At 29.6% G+C, this 19342-nt stretch overlaps 1 protein-coding gene, 2 long non-coding RNA genes and 1 pseudogene across 27 annotated transcripts in view; 2 read left to right on the top strand and 2 right to left on the bottom strand.

The window, feature by feature from the left end:
• The first annotated feature begins 2443 nt into the window (after positions 1 to 2443).
• LOC118073886 (uncharacterized) lies at positions 2444 to 4328 on the top strand. Its single transcript, XR_004691145.1, has 3 exons — positions 2444 to 3453; positions 3566 to 3776; positions 4276 to 4328. It is a non-coding gene; the product is annotated as an uncharacterized lncRNA (long non-coding RNA).
• An 853-nt stretch (positions 4329 to 5181) lies between these two features.
• Positions 5182 to 6240, top strand: LOC118073926 (uncharacterized). Its single transcript, XR_004691151.1, has 3 exons — positions 5182 to 5542; positions 5623 to 5673; positions 5812 to 6240. It is a non-coding gene; the product is annotated as an uncharacterized lncRNA (long non-coding RNA).
• A 3536-nt stretch (positions 6241 to 9776) lies between these two features.
• Positions 9777 to 9894, bottom strand: LOC118074033 (uncharacterized; annotated as a pseudogene).
• Positions 9895 to 13264: 3370 nt separating this feature from the next.
• Positions 13265 to 19342, bottom strand: part of Dscam1 (Down syndrome cell adhesion molecule 1) — a 60363-nt gene continuing 54285 nt past the window's right edge. For 17 of the 25 annotated variants that reach the window (XM_035094865.1, XM_035094859.1, XM_035094857.1 and 14 more), the window contains 8 exons: positions 19074 to 19313; positions 18695 to 18862; positions 17731 to 17868; positions 16844 to 17031; positions 16348 to 16696; positions 15925 to 15982; positions 15636 to 15641; positions 13265 to 15139 (listed from right to left, as the gene is read on the bottom strand). In XM_035094865.1, coding sequence (XP_034950756.1) covers positions 15055 to 15139; positions 15636 to 15641; positions 15925 to 15982; positions 16348 to 16696; positions 16844 to 17031; positions 17731 to 17868; positions 18695 to 18862; positions 19074 to 19313 — 1232 coding nt within the window. In that variant the 3' untranslated portion in view covers positions 13265 to 15054. The remainder of the gene's footprint in view (positions 15140 to 15635; positions 15642 to 15924; positions 15983 to 16347; positions 16697 to 16843; positions 17032 to 17730; positions 17869 to 18694; positions 18863 to 19073; positions 19314 to 19342) is intronic. The other 8 variants (XM_035094863.1, XM_035094862.1, XM_035094854.1 and 5 more) reach the window with 7 other exon arrangements.

Raw genomic sequence — 19342 nt, 5'->3', positions numbered from 1 at the left:
ATTATTGTATCAAAACTGTGACATACTGGAGATGAATTATTTTTATCCAACTGAAGGATTCATCTATTACAATAATCTTATGATTTACACGTCATCTATCACCAATTGTGTAAATATCATCAACTACACATCTACATACACATATGTCTGGTGACTTCCTAGACAAAAATTACACTCAATGTGTTAAAATGGTCATTAATTCATTTTTTTAATTGAATAAACTATCACTTAATTTTGTTTAATCGCTTGAAAAATTAACGTAATAATTTTTTTCATTGATGAATTCGTTTACTATGTACATATATACCTTTTGTTTCGTAGAGTTTCGGTGGTCATTAACTTATGAGTTCAAAGATAGCGAAGCAAAATATTTTATAAATCAAATATCATAAGACTTTATTGATAAAAGTGCTGTTAATTGATATTATTTAGACGGTTTTTCTGATTTATGTATTTATCCAACATGAATCATTCTATATTTACACAGAAAAAAATGTTTTATTAAGTAAATTTCCTTTTACAGAAAATATTCCTATTTATAATTATTATAACTAAATATAAATAATTATTTTAAAAAAATCACTTCAACTTTATTAAAAATATGATTAAATGCCATAGATTAGTTTAGGATTTCTACTTTTTTTTTTAAAAAATGTTTTATTAGAAAGTTTCTTTTCTTTATTAATGAATTTATTTTAATTAAAATTTATTCAAAAATATGCATATTATTTTGTGTTTTAAATAAATACAGCTTTTCCAACAGCACATTCAATGAAGTAGCCTACAGAAGCTTTGGAGAATGTTTATATATTATACACTGATATTGCGTAAGCTATTTTTGAGCAAATAGATATTAATGTCTCAGTTATTATTATAATTTAGGACAAACTTGCATATTTTATTTATATATTTACATATGCTTATCACATACTGGAGCACAATACTTTTAATTGTTGTATGAAATATAAAATGAATTTATTTTGAGCAAAATATTAGTTGACAAGATTAATAGAGTTCAAATAATAACTTTACAAAAATAGAAATTATTTTTGCTAACAATCTTTAATTTTAATCAGAATAAAATTTTTAAAAATCGATTACTTTATGATGATTATTATTTTGACTGATTATCTGTGGAATTTGAAGAAAAAAAATATTAAAATATTTGGAAAGATTGTTGAAGTAAAATAGGAAATTGTCCAATTATCAAAAAAAAAAAAAATGAGAAAATTATAAAAACGATTTTTACAGCAGCTTTTCTCATAAGTTATTCAACAGTTGACAGACTTTAATAAAATATTTACACTCAGAATAACATTCATTTATATTTTTCAATAGGTTTTTTTTTTAAAAAAAGTCATTCATTTTGAAGTTAATTAAGAGTTTCTAGAGAATACCGTTTTCTTTATTTTTATGTAAAATTCTTGGCATCCTAATTCAATAGCGGATAAAATTAACATAGAGTTGGTAGAGACTTCAATCAATTACTGTCTTTTATTCCTTTACTATTTATGAACAATTTATATTAATTTCAATGGACAGTATTGAAAAGTTATTACGAAAGTGTCTTGATTTTTACTTTAAATTGTAAATATTTAAGAAAAGTGATTTTTAGGTTCATAAAAAACCGCACAAATGAGATGTTTATGCTTGAGAAATTAAATAAATCTTCAAATTATTCAATAATAAAAATTTGTGGTATTTTTTAGACCTCAAGAAGTATAAAAAAGACCTTTTCGATGGCTAAAAATTTTGTCAACAAGTCATAATTCATAGGAAATAACAGTACTAGAGTATTGCACCTGGAAATAAAAAATATATCTCATGAAATATGATTTACTATTACACCTAGGAATATGATGTAAAAAAAAGAAACTTTTTGACTTCCTTACATTTTGCGGTAGCTCCAAAAAACATGCTTGGTTTACCGCATGTACGGATCCTAAGGGCTGTAAAATTTTATAAGTTTTCTTTAGTTCAATGGTCCTGCGTTTTGTCTATGACCTCTATAAAATTATACGACCCCACAGATTTTCATTTTAAAAAAGCTTCTTTCCCACTAGTATTTTTTTCTTCTTTGGTTTCTTTTTACTGTCACTTCAATGCTCAAAAAATGACATGTTCTGCATTTACTTTAAGTTGCAATGATTTATGGCTTATTTGTCTGCCAATTAGTCAAAAAAATTTTTTTTCTTGAAATTTATTCTTAGTATACCGTTGGAATAACGGTGAAACAATTGATCTAAAAAATATTCATTATTAATAAAAGCTCCGCCTTTATTTAATATATTTAAACACTAAAAATTTCTTTTTTTTATTCCGATGCATTTACGGCAATAAAGAAAATACAGTGTGTGCATCAAAATAAAATGATTTAGTACGTTACTACACCGCACGACACAAACGCCATCTTAATTTGGTATAAGAAGGTATAGGGAATCGCATGGATAACCTCAAAACAATTGAACGGCATTCATGTCAACTAGTGTATAAAATATCATGTGTTTTTAATTTTTATTTACTTTAAACTGCTAAAAAAGTGACCCCCCTAATTAATTAACACTTGAGACCAGTCATTCAAAGCTTAATAAACATATTTTTGTTTCTCGACGGCTGTTCTGTTTCTTGCATATGTGAGAAGGTGAATCATTACAATTTACTTATTCTGGTGAACTCAGTTCAGTTACGAGACAATTGTAAGATAAGTGATTATGTCGTGCGAGCGACGATATGAGTTAATATCTGTGGTCCTAATTTTGCTGGTGCTATTGGACCTATATAATTGTTTAAAATAAAAATAATATATATTAAATACCGCACTTTATGTGCATTGAAATAAATCACTTCGATGTCGAGCAATGAAATGATTTATTTTAATTAAATCATGTATTTTAAAAATATAAAGATGTTTTTAACCAACGAAGCTTGTTGGAAAAAACATTCCAAGATATTCATCTTCTACACTAAGTATTAAATAAAACCCAAAATTGTTTAGACTAATTATACAGGAGCTTGCCATAATAATACCCAAAAATAAAATAGATCTTTCTATGAAAGTTCATACCTTTCTCATGATAAATATAGTTCTGGTGTAAATGTATATTATTTACGTGTTATTCTTGGTTGTATATTCAACCCTGTATTCAAAAAAAGGGTTAGCACAGTATGGGTTACTTAAAGTCGCGCGTTTGGGCGCGAGACTTCCCACTGTGACGCACCCCTGATCTGTCGATGTTCCCAATGTTCCTCAAGGTATCTTTGTAATCCTGCTGTGCTAGAAAATTTACTGCTACTCTCTATACCAATCCAAACACATTTTCTCCAAATCGGAGTGTGTAGATGAGAGCCACGCGCTCTGCCTAGACAAGGCATTTCTAGAAGTATTTTCATCTTTAACAGATTGTCTGCTGAAAGGAATAGAAAGCAGCAAAGAGAAAAGACCTTTTGACTTTGGTAAATATACATCTATTCAAAGTATTCCAAATGAAAGTAAATACTCAATATTGACCAACATTTTACTGTAAATATCTTTCAATAAATAAATGTCTTTTGCAAAATATTTCAGAGGAGATCAGAAATAATTGAATGCAGTGATTTGAAGTTTAAATTAAAAATAATGTAGGATTATTTGATCATGTGTATGAAGTGAGGATGGAACAGAAATAAATAGAAATTGACGGTAGAATAGCAGACGTAGAAAATCTTGAATAAAAAGGCCACGCGCCCTCTCGCCGCTGGTGATTTTGTTTCTAGGATTGTTCTTTCTTTTTTGGTCGGTAAGCATTTTTCAACTGCATAGCAAATATTGTTTCTGACCTAGAAGCAAACATCAATGTCAAGTCCAATCTCAGGAGCGAAACAATCAGACAGTTGGAGTAAATAAGACCCAGCATGTAATAACGCTTTCTTCTAATGATCTGAGTGTGGTGTTCGGTAGCTGTTTGGTCTTTACTTACTCAAAACTAATTTTTCATGCCGTAGTGATAGATGATAATTTTGTAAAGACATATCCTTGAACTGCTTTAAAATATTGCTAACAATAAAGTGCAGATTTGCTATACATAAGTCCATGGAGATGAGTGGTCTAGTCTTGGGAAAATTTTCATCTTTGGTGCATCAATCAATTCCATTTTACTTTTATGATTAATTTAAACTTTGCTTCATAAAATCTGCTCCAATATCATCAAGATGATCATTTAATATTATGGCTTTGATTGATGCTATTGAAATAATATAAATCAATAATTAATAGTAAATATATATTTTTAATTCCAGATAATAATATTTATTAATGACTGGAGATGTTCCTGGGAGACTAGCACTCAACATAAACATGACACAGAACAACCCCCAGAGCTGAATAAGAGAAAAGACCACACGTTCAGCCTGTCCTAGACGTCGCCACTTACTTTTTTGGCATTGATCTCGATCAGACGATAAGTATACGGACATTTGATCAACGCTCTATGGATTAAACACAGTTTCGTATTTATTTGGAGTGGAAGGTTGCCACACGCGGGGCAGCGTGCAAACAGCAAACGCCACAGGCACGCTGGGTCATTGAGTTTCTCACATTGTATGATAAAGCGCGTATGCTACACGCCGTGTTCGTACATATCCTATGCGTGTACTTACCCCCATAAATGCTAGGGTGCCTCGGGGAATAACAAATCCGCTACCAAACACCCGCTGATCGGCCTCATTGAACCTTTGCTTGGAGAATAAATATACTCATGATATTCTATTTATTTTTTACGCAAGTCAAAAAAAGTAATTTTTTTCAATTATTCTAGTGATTATTTATGATAAAAGATTATAATCTAGTTTAACATTTTTAAATATTATTTAATAAAATATAATTTTAGAATATTCAGGCAGTTCCATTTAAACGATAATATTGTTATGAACAATTAAAAATGGATTTAATTTATCGATTACTAATTTTTTTTAATTAAAAATGAAAACATAATAACAATAATAATATTTTATAATTATTATAAAAGAACAATATTTTTTTAATTAATAAATACTAATTATAAGTGTCAAGTATAGATAAATTATTTAAATAAATTGCTTTAGTAATTTCAATATATATTCTAATGGGCTTGAAAAACCACTTTGTAAAGAGTATAATCTATATTTATATTTTTATAGGATATTTATTTTGTTATAATGATTACTATTGTCGAAAAGGAATGAACAATTATCTTAGTTGATTCATTGTATACCTACATTTATTGTATTATAATTATTTCAAAAATAAGTAAAATAGATTTAAAGGTTCCATTGAATGAGTCTCCGAGCTAAATGACTTTGGTCATGATACTTTTACACCCCTCTATAAACATTAGAGGTAATTTTATATGAGTAATAATTACAGTGAAAACTTTGTTGACAAATAATCAACCATAGGGTATTGACTTACTAAATGATGGTACTATTGAACACCAGGACCAGAGCAATAACCTCATAATAGCTGCAATTGAAGCTAGGCTAATCCGTGACCCAGTCCCGGTATCCAAGGACATATAGATGGTTGAAGGTAATAAACATAAAAGTTATATTGGAGTATCGACCAAAATGGTCAAACTCAATTAAGGAACAATATCTTATATATTACAGGAATACAGGAGTGAAGATGGTGGTTAATGATAAAAGGGAATACCAATGAAGGTAAATAAAGGTGACATAGTTGATCTTCACAATGACCTATGACATCTTACCCAAATAGAACTTGACTTGAGAGATAATAAATTGGAAAACTTTTAGAAACTCTAAGGAGTCAAAGGACTCTCTTTATTTTCATTTCAGAAGAACAGAAGACTGAGTGAGGGGTGAAAGCTTCGACTTTCCAATTTATTGTCACTGGTCGTATTTCTTCTGGTGCTCCATTGCTGCTCCTACAAGTCGTGACCATTAGAGATCCCTCACAATGGTCAGTGGGTCAGAAATACTTGGAGGCAGGATTTGTGGTTTCGCGAAAGCTATGGAGAGAAAAAATTTATACTTAGATCTCCAATGGTGAACGCAGTGCTCTAGATGAATGGGGATTCTCATCTGGATTTAGATTTTAAACATCTTGGACTACTGAGATAGTTTTAACTTGAACTACAAATCCTTTTTCATGGAAAACATCATCACCAGCAACACTTCTCGCTGCTCAAGTTGTCAACGAAACATGAGATATTGATTTAAATAAATTACGAATATTTTTCAAGTTATTTTTAGAGTTGATATTATTTTTCGAGGAATTTGTTTAAATCTTTATGTCTGTTTAAAAAAAATTATGTGACATTTTATTGGTATTTAAATGTTTTAGGTTTGAAAATCAATGAATACAATTTTTCATGTTCATTTTAAACCTTTTATCACTATGTAATATGTTTTAACATTCTTCTTAAATAGTTCTTTTTAACAAAAATACTTTTTTTTAATAGAGCAACAGTCTGATGGGTTTTTCTATAAAACATTCGTCCAATGGAGATACATTTTTCTAGGTAAAAACTCATACCTGTTACCAACTAGGAGAAAAAAAACAATGGTGTATAGAAATTGTATGAAAAGTGAAGAAAAACAAGCTGTCGTTCTTTTGGACAATAGATATTTATTGCTGACCACCCAGAATCTTCTGAGGTAAATATAGGAATGAGTGTTAAAAGGGTAAACTTTTATTTTTTGCGTAAATCTCAATAATTTTTTTAAATATTTTTGTAAATAAAATATTTCTTTTTAGTATTTAAACATTCATGGTACACTGAAAATTGTAAAATGATGCCCAAAATTTTTTTTTCATAAATTTTTTAAATTACTAACAACATTTTGAGTTGAGAAAAATACAAAAAATCTCCTCCAAAGGTCTGTTGTCAAATTTTAAAAATATAAAAAATTCAAGTAAGTATAATTTTATGATTTAAAAAAAGATTTATGATTCTTTTTGTATTTTTAACTTGTTTCTTTGAAAATTGCTATTTTTTATCAAAATATATGCAGATAAAAATTCTTTTTAATTATCTCCACAATATCTCATGATAAAAAAGTGTAATTTAAATGTAAATATAATTTTTTATTTATAATAAATAGAATATTTATTACAATAAATATAAAATGCATGATTTATTAAAAAAAAATTTTTTTTTTTAAATCTAGAATAATTTTTCTAATAATGAGAATTGATCACTTAATTATTAAATTGACTTATCTATTGAAACACTAAGATCACAGTAAAATATAATTAATGTTGCACAAACGCCCACAACAACAAAGAAATGGATATTTCTAAGTTTCATAACGAGGTGTAGGTATATAGAAAGCCATCACAGTCGACATTTCCTCCGACAAAGGCTTTAATTAAAATAATAAACGTATTTGCACGAAGTCTTTTCCTGCATCTCACTTCTAACCATCCCCCCATGCACCCTATCGTGAACAACAGAAAGAGAAATTCAGCAGCATGCCACGGACCACAATATTTCAACCCCCCTCACTTCTGTATGTATATAAATGTTTCCATATTATATCGCGAGCTCCAGGGGTTAGAAGAGGTGGACGCGAGAACATCCAGAAGGGAACACGAAAATCATGAAGAAAAAGAGAGGAGAGAAGAAAGGGCAAGGGGAGGAAATCGCTCGGGGGTTGAGATCTCGAGGGGTTGGCTTTGGCGTCTCGTTACAGCGGTTGGTGTTAGGGGATGGAGGCGGCCAAGCTTGAGGGAGGGAAGGAAAGCTCGTAAAGCGACTCAGCCGTCGTGTTTTTCGCCGATTGAATCAATTAAAGTGGAAAAAATCTGGGGGCGTAAAACTGCACGATAAAATATTCGAGATTCAAGCTATATAATACTGTACACAAATGTATAGAATTTTATTATATTATATTCTACGCGTATTATATTTATTTTTATGCGGGTATTTAAATGCAATTTTATGTTCAATGTATTATGTAAATTGTCTTTCGACTATCACATTATTTTTTCATTAATGTTATTGAGCTAGTTAACCTCTCAATCCAACTTTTTTTATTTTAATCACAGAATATAGTACACAACAAATATAAAAAAACTTAAATTATTTTTTATTTCTCTATACTGAGAAAAAAATTGACTGTGCACAAGTTAAAATAAAAAACAATATATTTCGAATAATTGCAATAAAAAATTTTTTAGGAATTGACATGGTAAGATTTTGATTGATTTAATTCTGATGTTTACTTACAATCATCAAAAAATAATTATCTAAAAAATTACATTTAATTGATTATTAACAGGATTCACCTGTATTTCAATAAAATGTCGTAAGATTTTTTATAAATTAGACGATTTCGAAACAAAGAAACATAACTTTTACTTTGATAACCTTTGCATCGAAAGCACAACAGCGCTACCTGCGGCAAAAACAAATATAAATTTATTTTTAAAGATCCTTATAGAAATAAAAATAATATTATTATTCGAATAATAATTCTTTATAAAATTAAATTTAATAATTACATGACATATTTAAATGTACTTATTAATTAATAAAATAAAAAAAAGACAGAGTACAATTGTTATAAATAAAAACAGAGTGCAAGTATTAAATGAATTAAAGTTAACTGACTCAAGATTTATCAATGCAGTATATTTATATAGAAAATTTAATAAAAAATAAGAAACAACTGCTCAAGTGTCGGGTAACAGAGAGTAATCTCTTAATTACTAAAGACTTAAACCCCTCATGTTGCAGTATGCTTAAACTGTGTCCTCCAACATAAGTATTAATAGTAACAGTAGCTGTTTAAGCTCACCATCCGGTTTGTTTGTTAAATAATATCATTGCTATCGTATATATTAAAGTTATGAAACCTTATGCCAATACACTGTTAATCCAAAGCCACTAAATGATGTGAAAATATATTTAATGTGCTAAATTATAGAAAAAAATGTTTATTAAATATTTGTACCATCAGCAGAATGTGAACACACTGTGACATCTAAGAGAAATTTCTCGGAGATAAAGACTGATTCAGCAGATTATGAAATTTCACATCAACGGATTATTCATATAATTGACAGTCCTTTCCTTTCTACAATCCTGTTAACCCTAGACATTTTGCTTTCGTAAGCCAAAAGATTAACCAATGTGACAAAATTTGTGATGATCAACTATCTAGAGCATTGTACAAATAAACAGTTAATTTATGTTAATTCTTGAATGAAAAAAATTTTAACAGTTATTAGAAACTTGACATTCAGATGCATTGTTGTTATTTCTTTGATGATTTACATTTAATAATATCTTATAAATGATTCTATAATATTTTCATTCTACAATCAGATTGTTAAACATTGATATGCATCAAGAGGCCTCATATATGCGGTCAATGTATGTAATCAAGTTAGCAATTTATATAAAACACTGCCAGGATTATCACAAACTGGATGTATGACGTGAAGCAAACTCAGTTACATAAAATAAATGCACAGTGAAGCCTTTTGGAGTGGCTATTAATGAAGCCTTTTTGACACTTCTGAATATTCATGGTCCATTGGTGATGCCATAAAATTTCGACGTGTGCTTTACATCACACAAAAAAACAATTTATTCTGCGTAAATAGAAAAATTTTCATGATTTTTATCAGAGAATCTTACTTTAATTTATTAATTATTACCAATAAATAAATACATTTACTTAAAAATATATTATTGAATAGATAATTTAATTTTTTTTTGTCTTTTTTTTTGAATAAATGTCTAGTTATGTTAGAAATTAATTAATTTTATTAAAGACAAAAATTAAAAAAAAATCAACAGCACGTGGTGTTCCCAAGCAGTCACCCATCTAAGTACTAACCACGCTCAATGTTGTTTGACTTCGAGGATCAGACGGATCTCGGTATTTCAACATGATATGACCGTTGATATTAGATCGTAATCATTTTTTTATACTTAAAAGAAATAAATTCCTACATGTTAAATTATAAATAATTTATTTAAATACTCTTACTGGTGTCTTATTGTTTTAATTTATTCATAAATATGAATTCTATGTTTAATAATACTCAAAATTATTGAAAATAAAATTGTAGTGCTCTCTATAATATATATAAAAATTAATAGTAACAATAAAACACATTTTAATCAATTTTTGAATAATATAAATATTCGTGTGATAATAAATGAAAATGTAATTTTGTATTTCTATTTTATCGATCAGCGATAAGTGTTAAACTCATATTATCATAATATGATAAAAAGAGCAACAGTCGATAATCTAGAAATTACATGATATCATTTCGGTATATTCCATAACCTTAGATGATAATAAGTAAACGAACACAATCATTTACACAATTTAAAAGTTTGAAACTCAGTAATGAATAATTAATGTTATTTTATACGTTTATTGTTTACCTGGAAGGGTTTCTAATATCTGTGATCAATTAAAGTTCATCTATGTCACCGTTCATCATTTGAAAAGGACTCGTAATGCCATGTAATAAGACAAAATCAAGGATAAAAACTGTCAAATGCAAAGTATTATAAATTAAAAATAATATTTTTTACAATAGAATAATAAATTATCAACTTACTGATCCATATAAATGCTTAGTGAGAATTGGCATGAAGCCATGTACAGAAATGCTTAACCCTCTTTGAGCTCGACACATAATTATTATTATTGATTTGTTCATCTCAATAGAAAAAGTCGTCCAATTAGAATCATATACTGCCAAAGGGATTTTTTGACTCTGCATATTAAAATACTACCTGATTAAAAATGTTCGTCCTAATAATTAAACTTAATTCCATCAAGGATTTATAAATAAATAATTCACCATCATGTACAAATCATCAGCAAACCAAGTTGGAAAAAAGACGCACAGTAAACTGACTAGAACAGCTAATCCTGATCGGAATATTGGTAACACCTTTTCATTCTAAAGTAAAAAAAAATATTAAAAATATTCAATAAATAATAAAAATCTTATAATTACAGTCTGACTCACCAAAACTACTATCATTCCAGTTAAAATGACTAAAATTATTGTTGTTGTATATCTGAAGAGTATAATAAATCGTACTGCAAAGTTGTATTCTTGAACAAACCTTTTAGAAAAGAAAGAGATCAATAAAAATACTGTCAATTTTAGAATATTATAAATACCTTATACATTGTCTATGTTCTTCAATGAAAGCAATCAAGTGTTTTTCGTTCTTCATCGATTTCAATTTATAAGATATTAATTCTATCCTAGTAATTGCATATGCAAAGTAAATCATATGAATGAAAGGAACAGTAGCAGATATACATGCCACTCGGAATGCTGAGAAAACTATAAACATACGAGTCATGTAATATCTTAATGGAGATGCATCTACAGAAAATGGATACCATCCATTCATAGAGACGGATTTTTTGGAGAATATTAAATCAGCAGAAAAAGTTCCAGTTAAAATTAGACAGAATACAGCATTACATACACATCCAGGTATGTAAAAGTAAAGTCTATTGTATAATAAATCATTTTCAACTTTTTTAGCAGCTCGTACATAGTCTACAATCTCTCTAAATAACACCTGTAATAAATAATATTTTTATCATACAGAAACTTTGTGGGAAGAATAGTATTATAAATCGTTGAAAACTTACACGTAATTTAGTTTGATTATATTTCCACAGAAGAACTGCAAGAAAATTTTGAAAACTCACTGTGAATATACTTAGAGTTTCAATCAATATAACACAAGGCTTCTCTAAATCATGATAGACAGCCATGAAAAGTGATGATAATCTGAGTGCCATAATTGCTGTGTACATAAACCATCCACATTGACTCAAAACTTGAACAATAATCTTCGAATTTGGATTATCAGGCCATATGCATAACAGTTTCCCACATAGTTCTATTTTCTTAATTAACGATTCAACTTTGTGCTGTTTTAACATTTCTATCAGTTTTTACTTCAACATTACGAACACCATAAATAAACTACTTCCTTACAGACTGTTCAAAACTATTAAGCACCATGGTTTCTACTTTGATTGTTCCTTTTTCTAATTAATATGCATGAGGGTATTAATTTAACTACACTCTAATATCACTAATTATCGATAATGAGGGATAGAAATTTTTGTTAAATAATGAATAAAGTAAATGTTATAAACTAATACTCTCTTCTAATAATAATATAATTATTCATCATATATGTACATGGCATACCTTATTAATAAATAATTTAAATTAATAAAAAAATTGAATTCTACTGTACATTTATTTAATTACTGTAGATGATGTTTTAAAAATTTAAGGAATTATTAGGATACTTTTATTTTTAGTTACTTTTGTAACTCTTTATAGGAGTAATTAAAAAAAAATTGTTCAATGTAATTCCCCATCACATGAAAATAACAAGCCAGTATTTGTTTTTTTTTTTAAGTATTATTTATTCAACGTAAAGTTAGACACTACAACTTTGGTATAAAAACATAAAATCGTGGCACTGATTATACCGTAAACATGAAATAGTCATAATAATAATTAATGAAGTTCTTTAATTTGATAATTTTTGAATCCGAATGAATTTTTAATTATTCATATGTATAAAAAGATCAAATATATATCGATAATACTACGGCTTTATAACAACAAAAATCACTTAGAGTGTGTGTTCAACACACTAGTATAAAAAGATTTTTTACTGAGAATAAAAGCAAGCGTTGACATATGAGCGAATCACCAAACACTACAAAAAACGACGTCAGGCGGAATACATTGTACTCTTACTATCTAAGATTTCATTAATTCACGAGTCATATTATTATTCAATTTTTGTATCGAATGGATCTTGAACCAACTATAACTGTTTTGTTACGATAATAATGTAATGTTATTATAATATGTATAATTGTTTTATCATAAAATTGCGACTTACAATTACTCACAGAATAAAAATAAGAACATAACAGGCGAAAAGCTTTCCAAGCATCACGTGATTAAATCGTAATACTTAATTATTATAATTATAATAATATTTCAATATTTTAGTATAATTATTAAATATAATAGTAGTAGTAATGTTGTCATAATTATTATCATTAATTTATATCGTCATAATTATTGTTATTAATATAAGGAGATGGCTAATATCTGGAGATGTACGATCGTAACACATACACGAGACACAAAACTGGCGTAGCTTTAAATCACATTGATGAGTAATAGTGCGACGTGCTATCGAATCAAGGAACGAGAATTTTTTTTTATGTCACATAATTTTAAATATTATCATTTTTTTATTAATAATTAAGTCGTCGCTAAAATCATCTCAATGCCTCAGTGAAATTTTTTAATATCATTTTCATTGATTTTAATTCATGGCTAATTATCGTCACTGTCTATTGTTTCATGATCTTTTTTGATAAATTTAATTAATACTAAAAATATACATCTAAAATAAATACAAGACTTTTATGAAAATTTATTGCTTATCATTACTTAAAGATACTTTAGCAACGATTTAATTATTTATTTTATAGTTTTCAATGCTGATCGATTATACAAATTTGCATGTAGTTTTAATTATGAAAAATAGTATTATTTCATAATCATTTGACATTTAGAAAATATTAATGAATATAATAAAAAATATTTCTCCTCATTCCTATTCATTCGGGTCATCAACATCGCACAAACGGTTAATTATTTAACCGACCCATTTTTTTTCTTTAGCAACAAAATAAATGCGATCTAATCTACGTTATGTTTTATTACATATTCTAAAACGAGTATCTGATAATGAAAATGAACTATGAGATTCGTACTATTGTACTTAATCTCTGCACGACTTTTAACATAAATTTTGTAATCATTTTTTTTTTCATTGAATTTGTCGAATTTTTAAAGCCGTACTGCGCTTTAGTAAAATAGTACTTTCTCGCGACCAGTCGTCCTCATGATTGAACTCTACATCCGTCTATGTTTAATCATAGATAATATTAAAACGATTATTTCAATCACTTACGCCCTTTAAGCATCGCCGTCCCTATGTTTTATTCGAAATATCAATATTAGTAATTCTCATTAGCATATTAGAATATAAATACAGTGTCAGATCCATCCGAAATACAAATTAAGTAGTTTTTAATTTTATTTTTAACTTTTAATGGCATTGAAGCACAGCTTTTTTAATGCAACGGAAGAACATCACATGTGCAATGAGACGACGATTAAATTTATTTGTTTTTTACTACGTTTATCTAAAATTGTGTTTAATTTATTATTCATATTAATAATAATAATGGGCGCCCAGATTGAATTTTAGTGAATTCTCAAGTAAACGACTCTAAAAGTCGTCTTTATCCGTTCTCAGGGGACACAACCTTCGTTACGAAAAAAAAACATAAATCCTCTTTGCCTTCATGAAGCGGCAGTGTGGCACAACCATGACTTAATAAAAGAGCAACTAATCACTGTAATGTCTGTATTCTGCATTTTGTAACTCTAAACCTAACGTAGGATTTTCGAAAATATCACAGCCATGAATTCCGAATTTTTCGTTTCAACGACTCGCATATCGGTCAACGTTTATCGAGCTTTCATTTCTTTTCATTCGGAAGACAATGGCTATGCCTTCTCGCTAAAACTCCGGCGATCCAAGTTGAACATGACCACGAGTCTAATTGTTATCAATTATTTTTCTATGTTGACTTTCCTACATTTCCCGTCCGCCAAAATGATCCATGTCATGCTAAAAGCAACAAGCTCAAAATTTTTTACAAATTTAAACTCGTGATCATGTTCGACTTTAGATCATACCAATCACCAATGTTGCTATATAAGAATACATAAATTCTTACATCATAATCGAACCTATCTATCAGAGATGCAAAGGTATGATTTAAATAGTAAATCGTTGCAATTGGACCAACGCCTATCAGCACTGGGGTAAATATTGTAATGCAATTTCTTGCTTTCCGACATCATTCTACATTATTGGCGACGAGAATTATTGATAACAAAATTAATTAAAGATGATTAAAAAATAATGACATGTCGGTTGGTTGTTGATGATTTACAGATTACACTGCCACAGTATCGTAGGGTGTGAGGAGTCCCCCGTGACTCCCGTGGGGGGAGCCGGTTTGCCGACTGGTGGCTTCGTTTCTGTAACAAAATTTCAAATAATCAATTGATAATTCATTAAATATCTTTTCTTGAAAAGAAAGAGCTTTGTATAGGATGATTTATGAGTTTTAAATGCAATATCCTAGTCTACAATGATGATAACATTTTGATGAGATGAATATCAGCACCCAGCACCAGACTTGATGATTATAAGCATTGAATAATAAGTATACAGGTTCTGATTGGAATGATTTGCTTTGCCAATTAGTTGATCACAATTCATACAAGAATATAATGATTTATTTTAGCATGCAATTGTTGAGAAAAGTCAAAAAAATATTAGAAATTATTTTTCTTCTTTCTATTATTTATTTTAATAAAAATAATCACGATTTTTTTGACATTCCTCCACCCATTCACCCTTTTTTAAAATTAATCCTTCAGCCACAACCTAAATTTTGTAAAAGGAAACATTAAATTGTTTAAGCAGAAAGAATGGTTTTAACATCATTATTTGTGCAACTTGCAGACTTACGAATTCCTGAGAAAAAAGTCATGAAACAAAAGAAATCAAGCAATTATTATAATACAGGATTAGTTCCAGCCTTCATCATGCGATGGTCACTGATGGTATGAAGAATTGGATGAAGATGGTAAAATGAATGGTTAGTGAGTAAATGATTTTTAAATATAATATGGAAAATTTTGCAAGATATGCCGATTCTTGGAAGTTATATATGATTGTAGGAGTCCAAGGAAACTAACAAAATCAATGTTAAGTTTCCTTGGTATGAATAAATGGTTTCCTCTCGAGCGCTACTGACCTCTCGATAAGTTTGCGCATCTCCTCGGTGGTCATACCATCCTTGCCACGAGCATTAACTGAAATATAAAAGCACACCAACCGATTGATTCGTCGATTCGAATTGATTTAGTGATAAAATCATGCAAGTGATGACAATGACATTAAATAGGTTTCAATTATTTTGCTCTGACTTCTCAATCTTCACGAAAATTTTGTATATATCCTGAAATGTATTCAATCTTATAATCGATGATTGTTTTTTGTTTAATAACACACATTGAACATGCCCAAAAACACATAAATGTTAGTAAATGTCGTTATTTACGTCCATCAGCTTCTCTGAAAGTCAACTCAGAACAGACAAATGTAATAATAATGGTAGTGAATGATATTGATATGAATGACATTGATGATAACTTTTTTTATTAGTTTCATTACCCACCTCCATAGTTACGGTTCATTTGTAGTTGATCACGATCACATTCTGCTTCACTAATTTCATTGCTTTCTTTGCTGTCGTTGAAACTAGAGTTATTTTGATCATGATTCCTTGGTGGTGGTGGTGGAGGTTCAGGTGAGTTTGAAATTGGAAGATTACGGGCGGAACCAACACTACGACGTCCTACTGAACCACGAGATCCATAATGATCATAAGGAGCACCATATTGTCCATACTGAGATCCGTATTGGTCTTCTTCAGGAGCACAGTTTGCAGGATCATCATATTCTGGTGAAAATACGGTTTGTCCGCCTTGAGAAGGTACTCTTGAGTATCGTCCGTTTTGTCGTGGCTAAAAAAAAAGTACATTTATTAAATTGATAATAGAAAATAATTTTTTTAATTAATAAGGTTTGTATAGGAAATCAATACGAAGAATAATTAAACCAGATAGAATGAGGTCTATAATGAGTGAATAGAGATTAATTATTTCACGTACCATAGATTGAGATCCAGAGCGACTGTGAGCAGCATTGGCAGGATGTCCAGCTGGTGGTCCCATAGTTCCAGAATGTCCATTTGCGGGATGTGGGAATGTTTGGAATTGCATAGCTTTGCTGGGATCCATTTCTTCACGGAAGCCAAGTAAATGGAATGTTGCGTATGGACAAATTTCATCTTCCATGCCTGAAATCATGTGATTTATACGGGTAGATACTGCGATTATATCAATCCTAATTGATCTAAAAATATTTCAATATGTATCGTATACATTGAATAAAAAATATTAGGTTATAACTATATAAATGTATCACGAATGGTCTAGAAATTTGTAGAGTTGATAAAAGTCTATCATCTAAGGATAGTACCTACCTCAATAGATATAAAGATATTAATAAAGTAGACGGCATATTTATGATTATAAATAAACGTGAGAAATGGAGATGATACGAGTGTATATATTTAATTAACGAATAGGTCATGCGAACGTGCAACAAGTGACTATGATACATGACCACCGGAAAACATTAAAGACTTACGACTTATGTTGTATCTCCTCCGATTCACATTAGGATACAGCAGTCAGCGAGTAGATAATCAGTTGAAAATTCAAAGCTTACATTTTACAGACTTTATTCTAATAGTTTTAAAAGGAAATAACACGATACTCAGCTTTTTACATCTTATTTTTCAGTCATGAAAGTACAGTTCTCAGAAATAAGGAAATGTTAGTGGGATTCAACTCGATATTTAAATGTATATATACAATTTATATACAGGCGCTATTGTTATTGATAGTTTAAGTATTCTATGAGAATCCGAGACTCTAGATTGCACTCTTAAAGACGATGCGGTGACCTTAATTCGCGAGTACGAATTACCTACCTCTGTGCGATAATGCGTCGGTACTGCCCATACGTGGTGGTGGTGGACACCTTCTGTTAGGTGCACAGTGTGACAACTCCTCGTACATGTGTCTTCTTGGATCCCACGTTGAATGACTTCTAAATGAACCTGATCCACCTGTACCAACATATGCTACACAACGACTGTCATAACCCACTTGCGTTTACCAAGTTTTTTTAAAAGAGTTTTTACAATTTTGAAAAATCCTCTTCTTTTAAACCTTTTTTAAGACCTTTATCTGTCATGACAAGGCTTCAAAATGGTTGGGGAGTAAACTATTTATTCACCGTTTAAATACACGACATTTTTAAACCGATTGACTTGTAAATAACAGTAGAATCAAAGTGCCAACACAGGATTATTGTTTCTTTTTTAGACACAGCATATCATCTCGTTGCTTTCCGCCGAGTTGATCCACTGTGTCCACCTGTTGTGCTGACACTTTGATCCTCTGTTGATAATTTTTTTATCAATTTAACACTTGGTGTATTAGTTGGATAAATTGATAATCATTGTTCTTGGTGGACACAAAGGGCTTTGCAAGCTTAAAAACAAATAAAGTAGCCAATGCAATTAAGAATTGCTGTGATAATGAAAAAACAGCAAACAAAATGAAGGTGGCAAAGCACCTAAATTCTAACTTAGTGTATAAGAACCAGATTTTAATGGCATATATTAGCGGAAAACAACTATACCTCTGATTACTCATATCCTTCATAATTATTTTCAATGGCCATATATCTTTATCATGTGCATTATATACAAAAGTTTGGAATGATTCTAATCAACAATAGATTATTTTTAAAAAATTTATCATGGTCACGTCATTCTATTGAGAAATAGATTGATTCAAAAAACCGTTAAAAACGATCGTGCGATCGATACAACATCTAAATGAATAAGTCAAAATGATGAGCTAGGGATTTTAGTAATGATGGCTTACTTATCACTGTACCTCGCTTGATACGATCACAAGTATTATAATTTGATCCGGGCACTGGAGGTAATTTACGGTTTGGTGGAGCGATATATCCAAGTTCATCTCTAAGATCAGGTCTGCGTTTATCCAAAGTCGCGCTTACTACACCAGTTTGTTGATAGACAACATCATCTAGAGAAGAATTTTTATTATTATTAAATCTTATAATTTACTTACAGTATTGACCAAAAATAACCGTAATTAATTTAATCTTATTTCCAAAGATGATTAAAATGGACTAATAAATTTGAATTTTAATACGATTATTTTTAGTCGTAACTGTAACTTAATAACTAAAAAAAATTTGTGTAAAATGTGTAGTATAAAAAAAAGTTTTTTATACATTGGCCTTCATAATATTTCTCGTCGGCTGATGGGATACCTCGAAGCCGCGTTTGTTCAGGACCTCGCGTTCTTCTTGATAGAGCAACACAAATAACGACGATACCGACGATAATAACAACCACCGTAGCTCCGACTGGTACCACAACATTTATGTCCAACCAAGCCGGAAGCCAGGGGAAGTACCGTCTCACGTCAGCATTTTCGTTGCCATTATTACGAACTGGAGGTGCAATTGTACCTGTTGAATAAAAATAATTATAATAATTT

The sequence above is a fragment of the Chelonus insularis genome, unplaced genomic scaffold (genome assembly GCF_013357705.1).
Source record: "Chelonus insularis isolate UGA/USDA-ARS -01 unplaced genomic scaffold, ASM1335770v1 scaffold_714_pilon, whole genome shotgun sequence".
NCBI classification, from domain to species: domain Eukaryota; kingdom Metazoa; phylum Arthropoda; class Insecta; order Hymenoptera; family Braconidae; genus Chelonus; species Chelonus insularis.
Note: the sequence above shows the minus strand (reverse complement) of the source record. Positions and strands in the feature narration are given on the sequence as shown.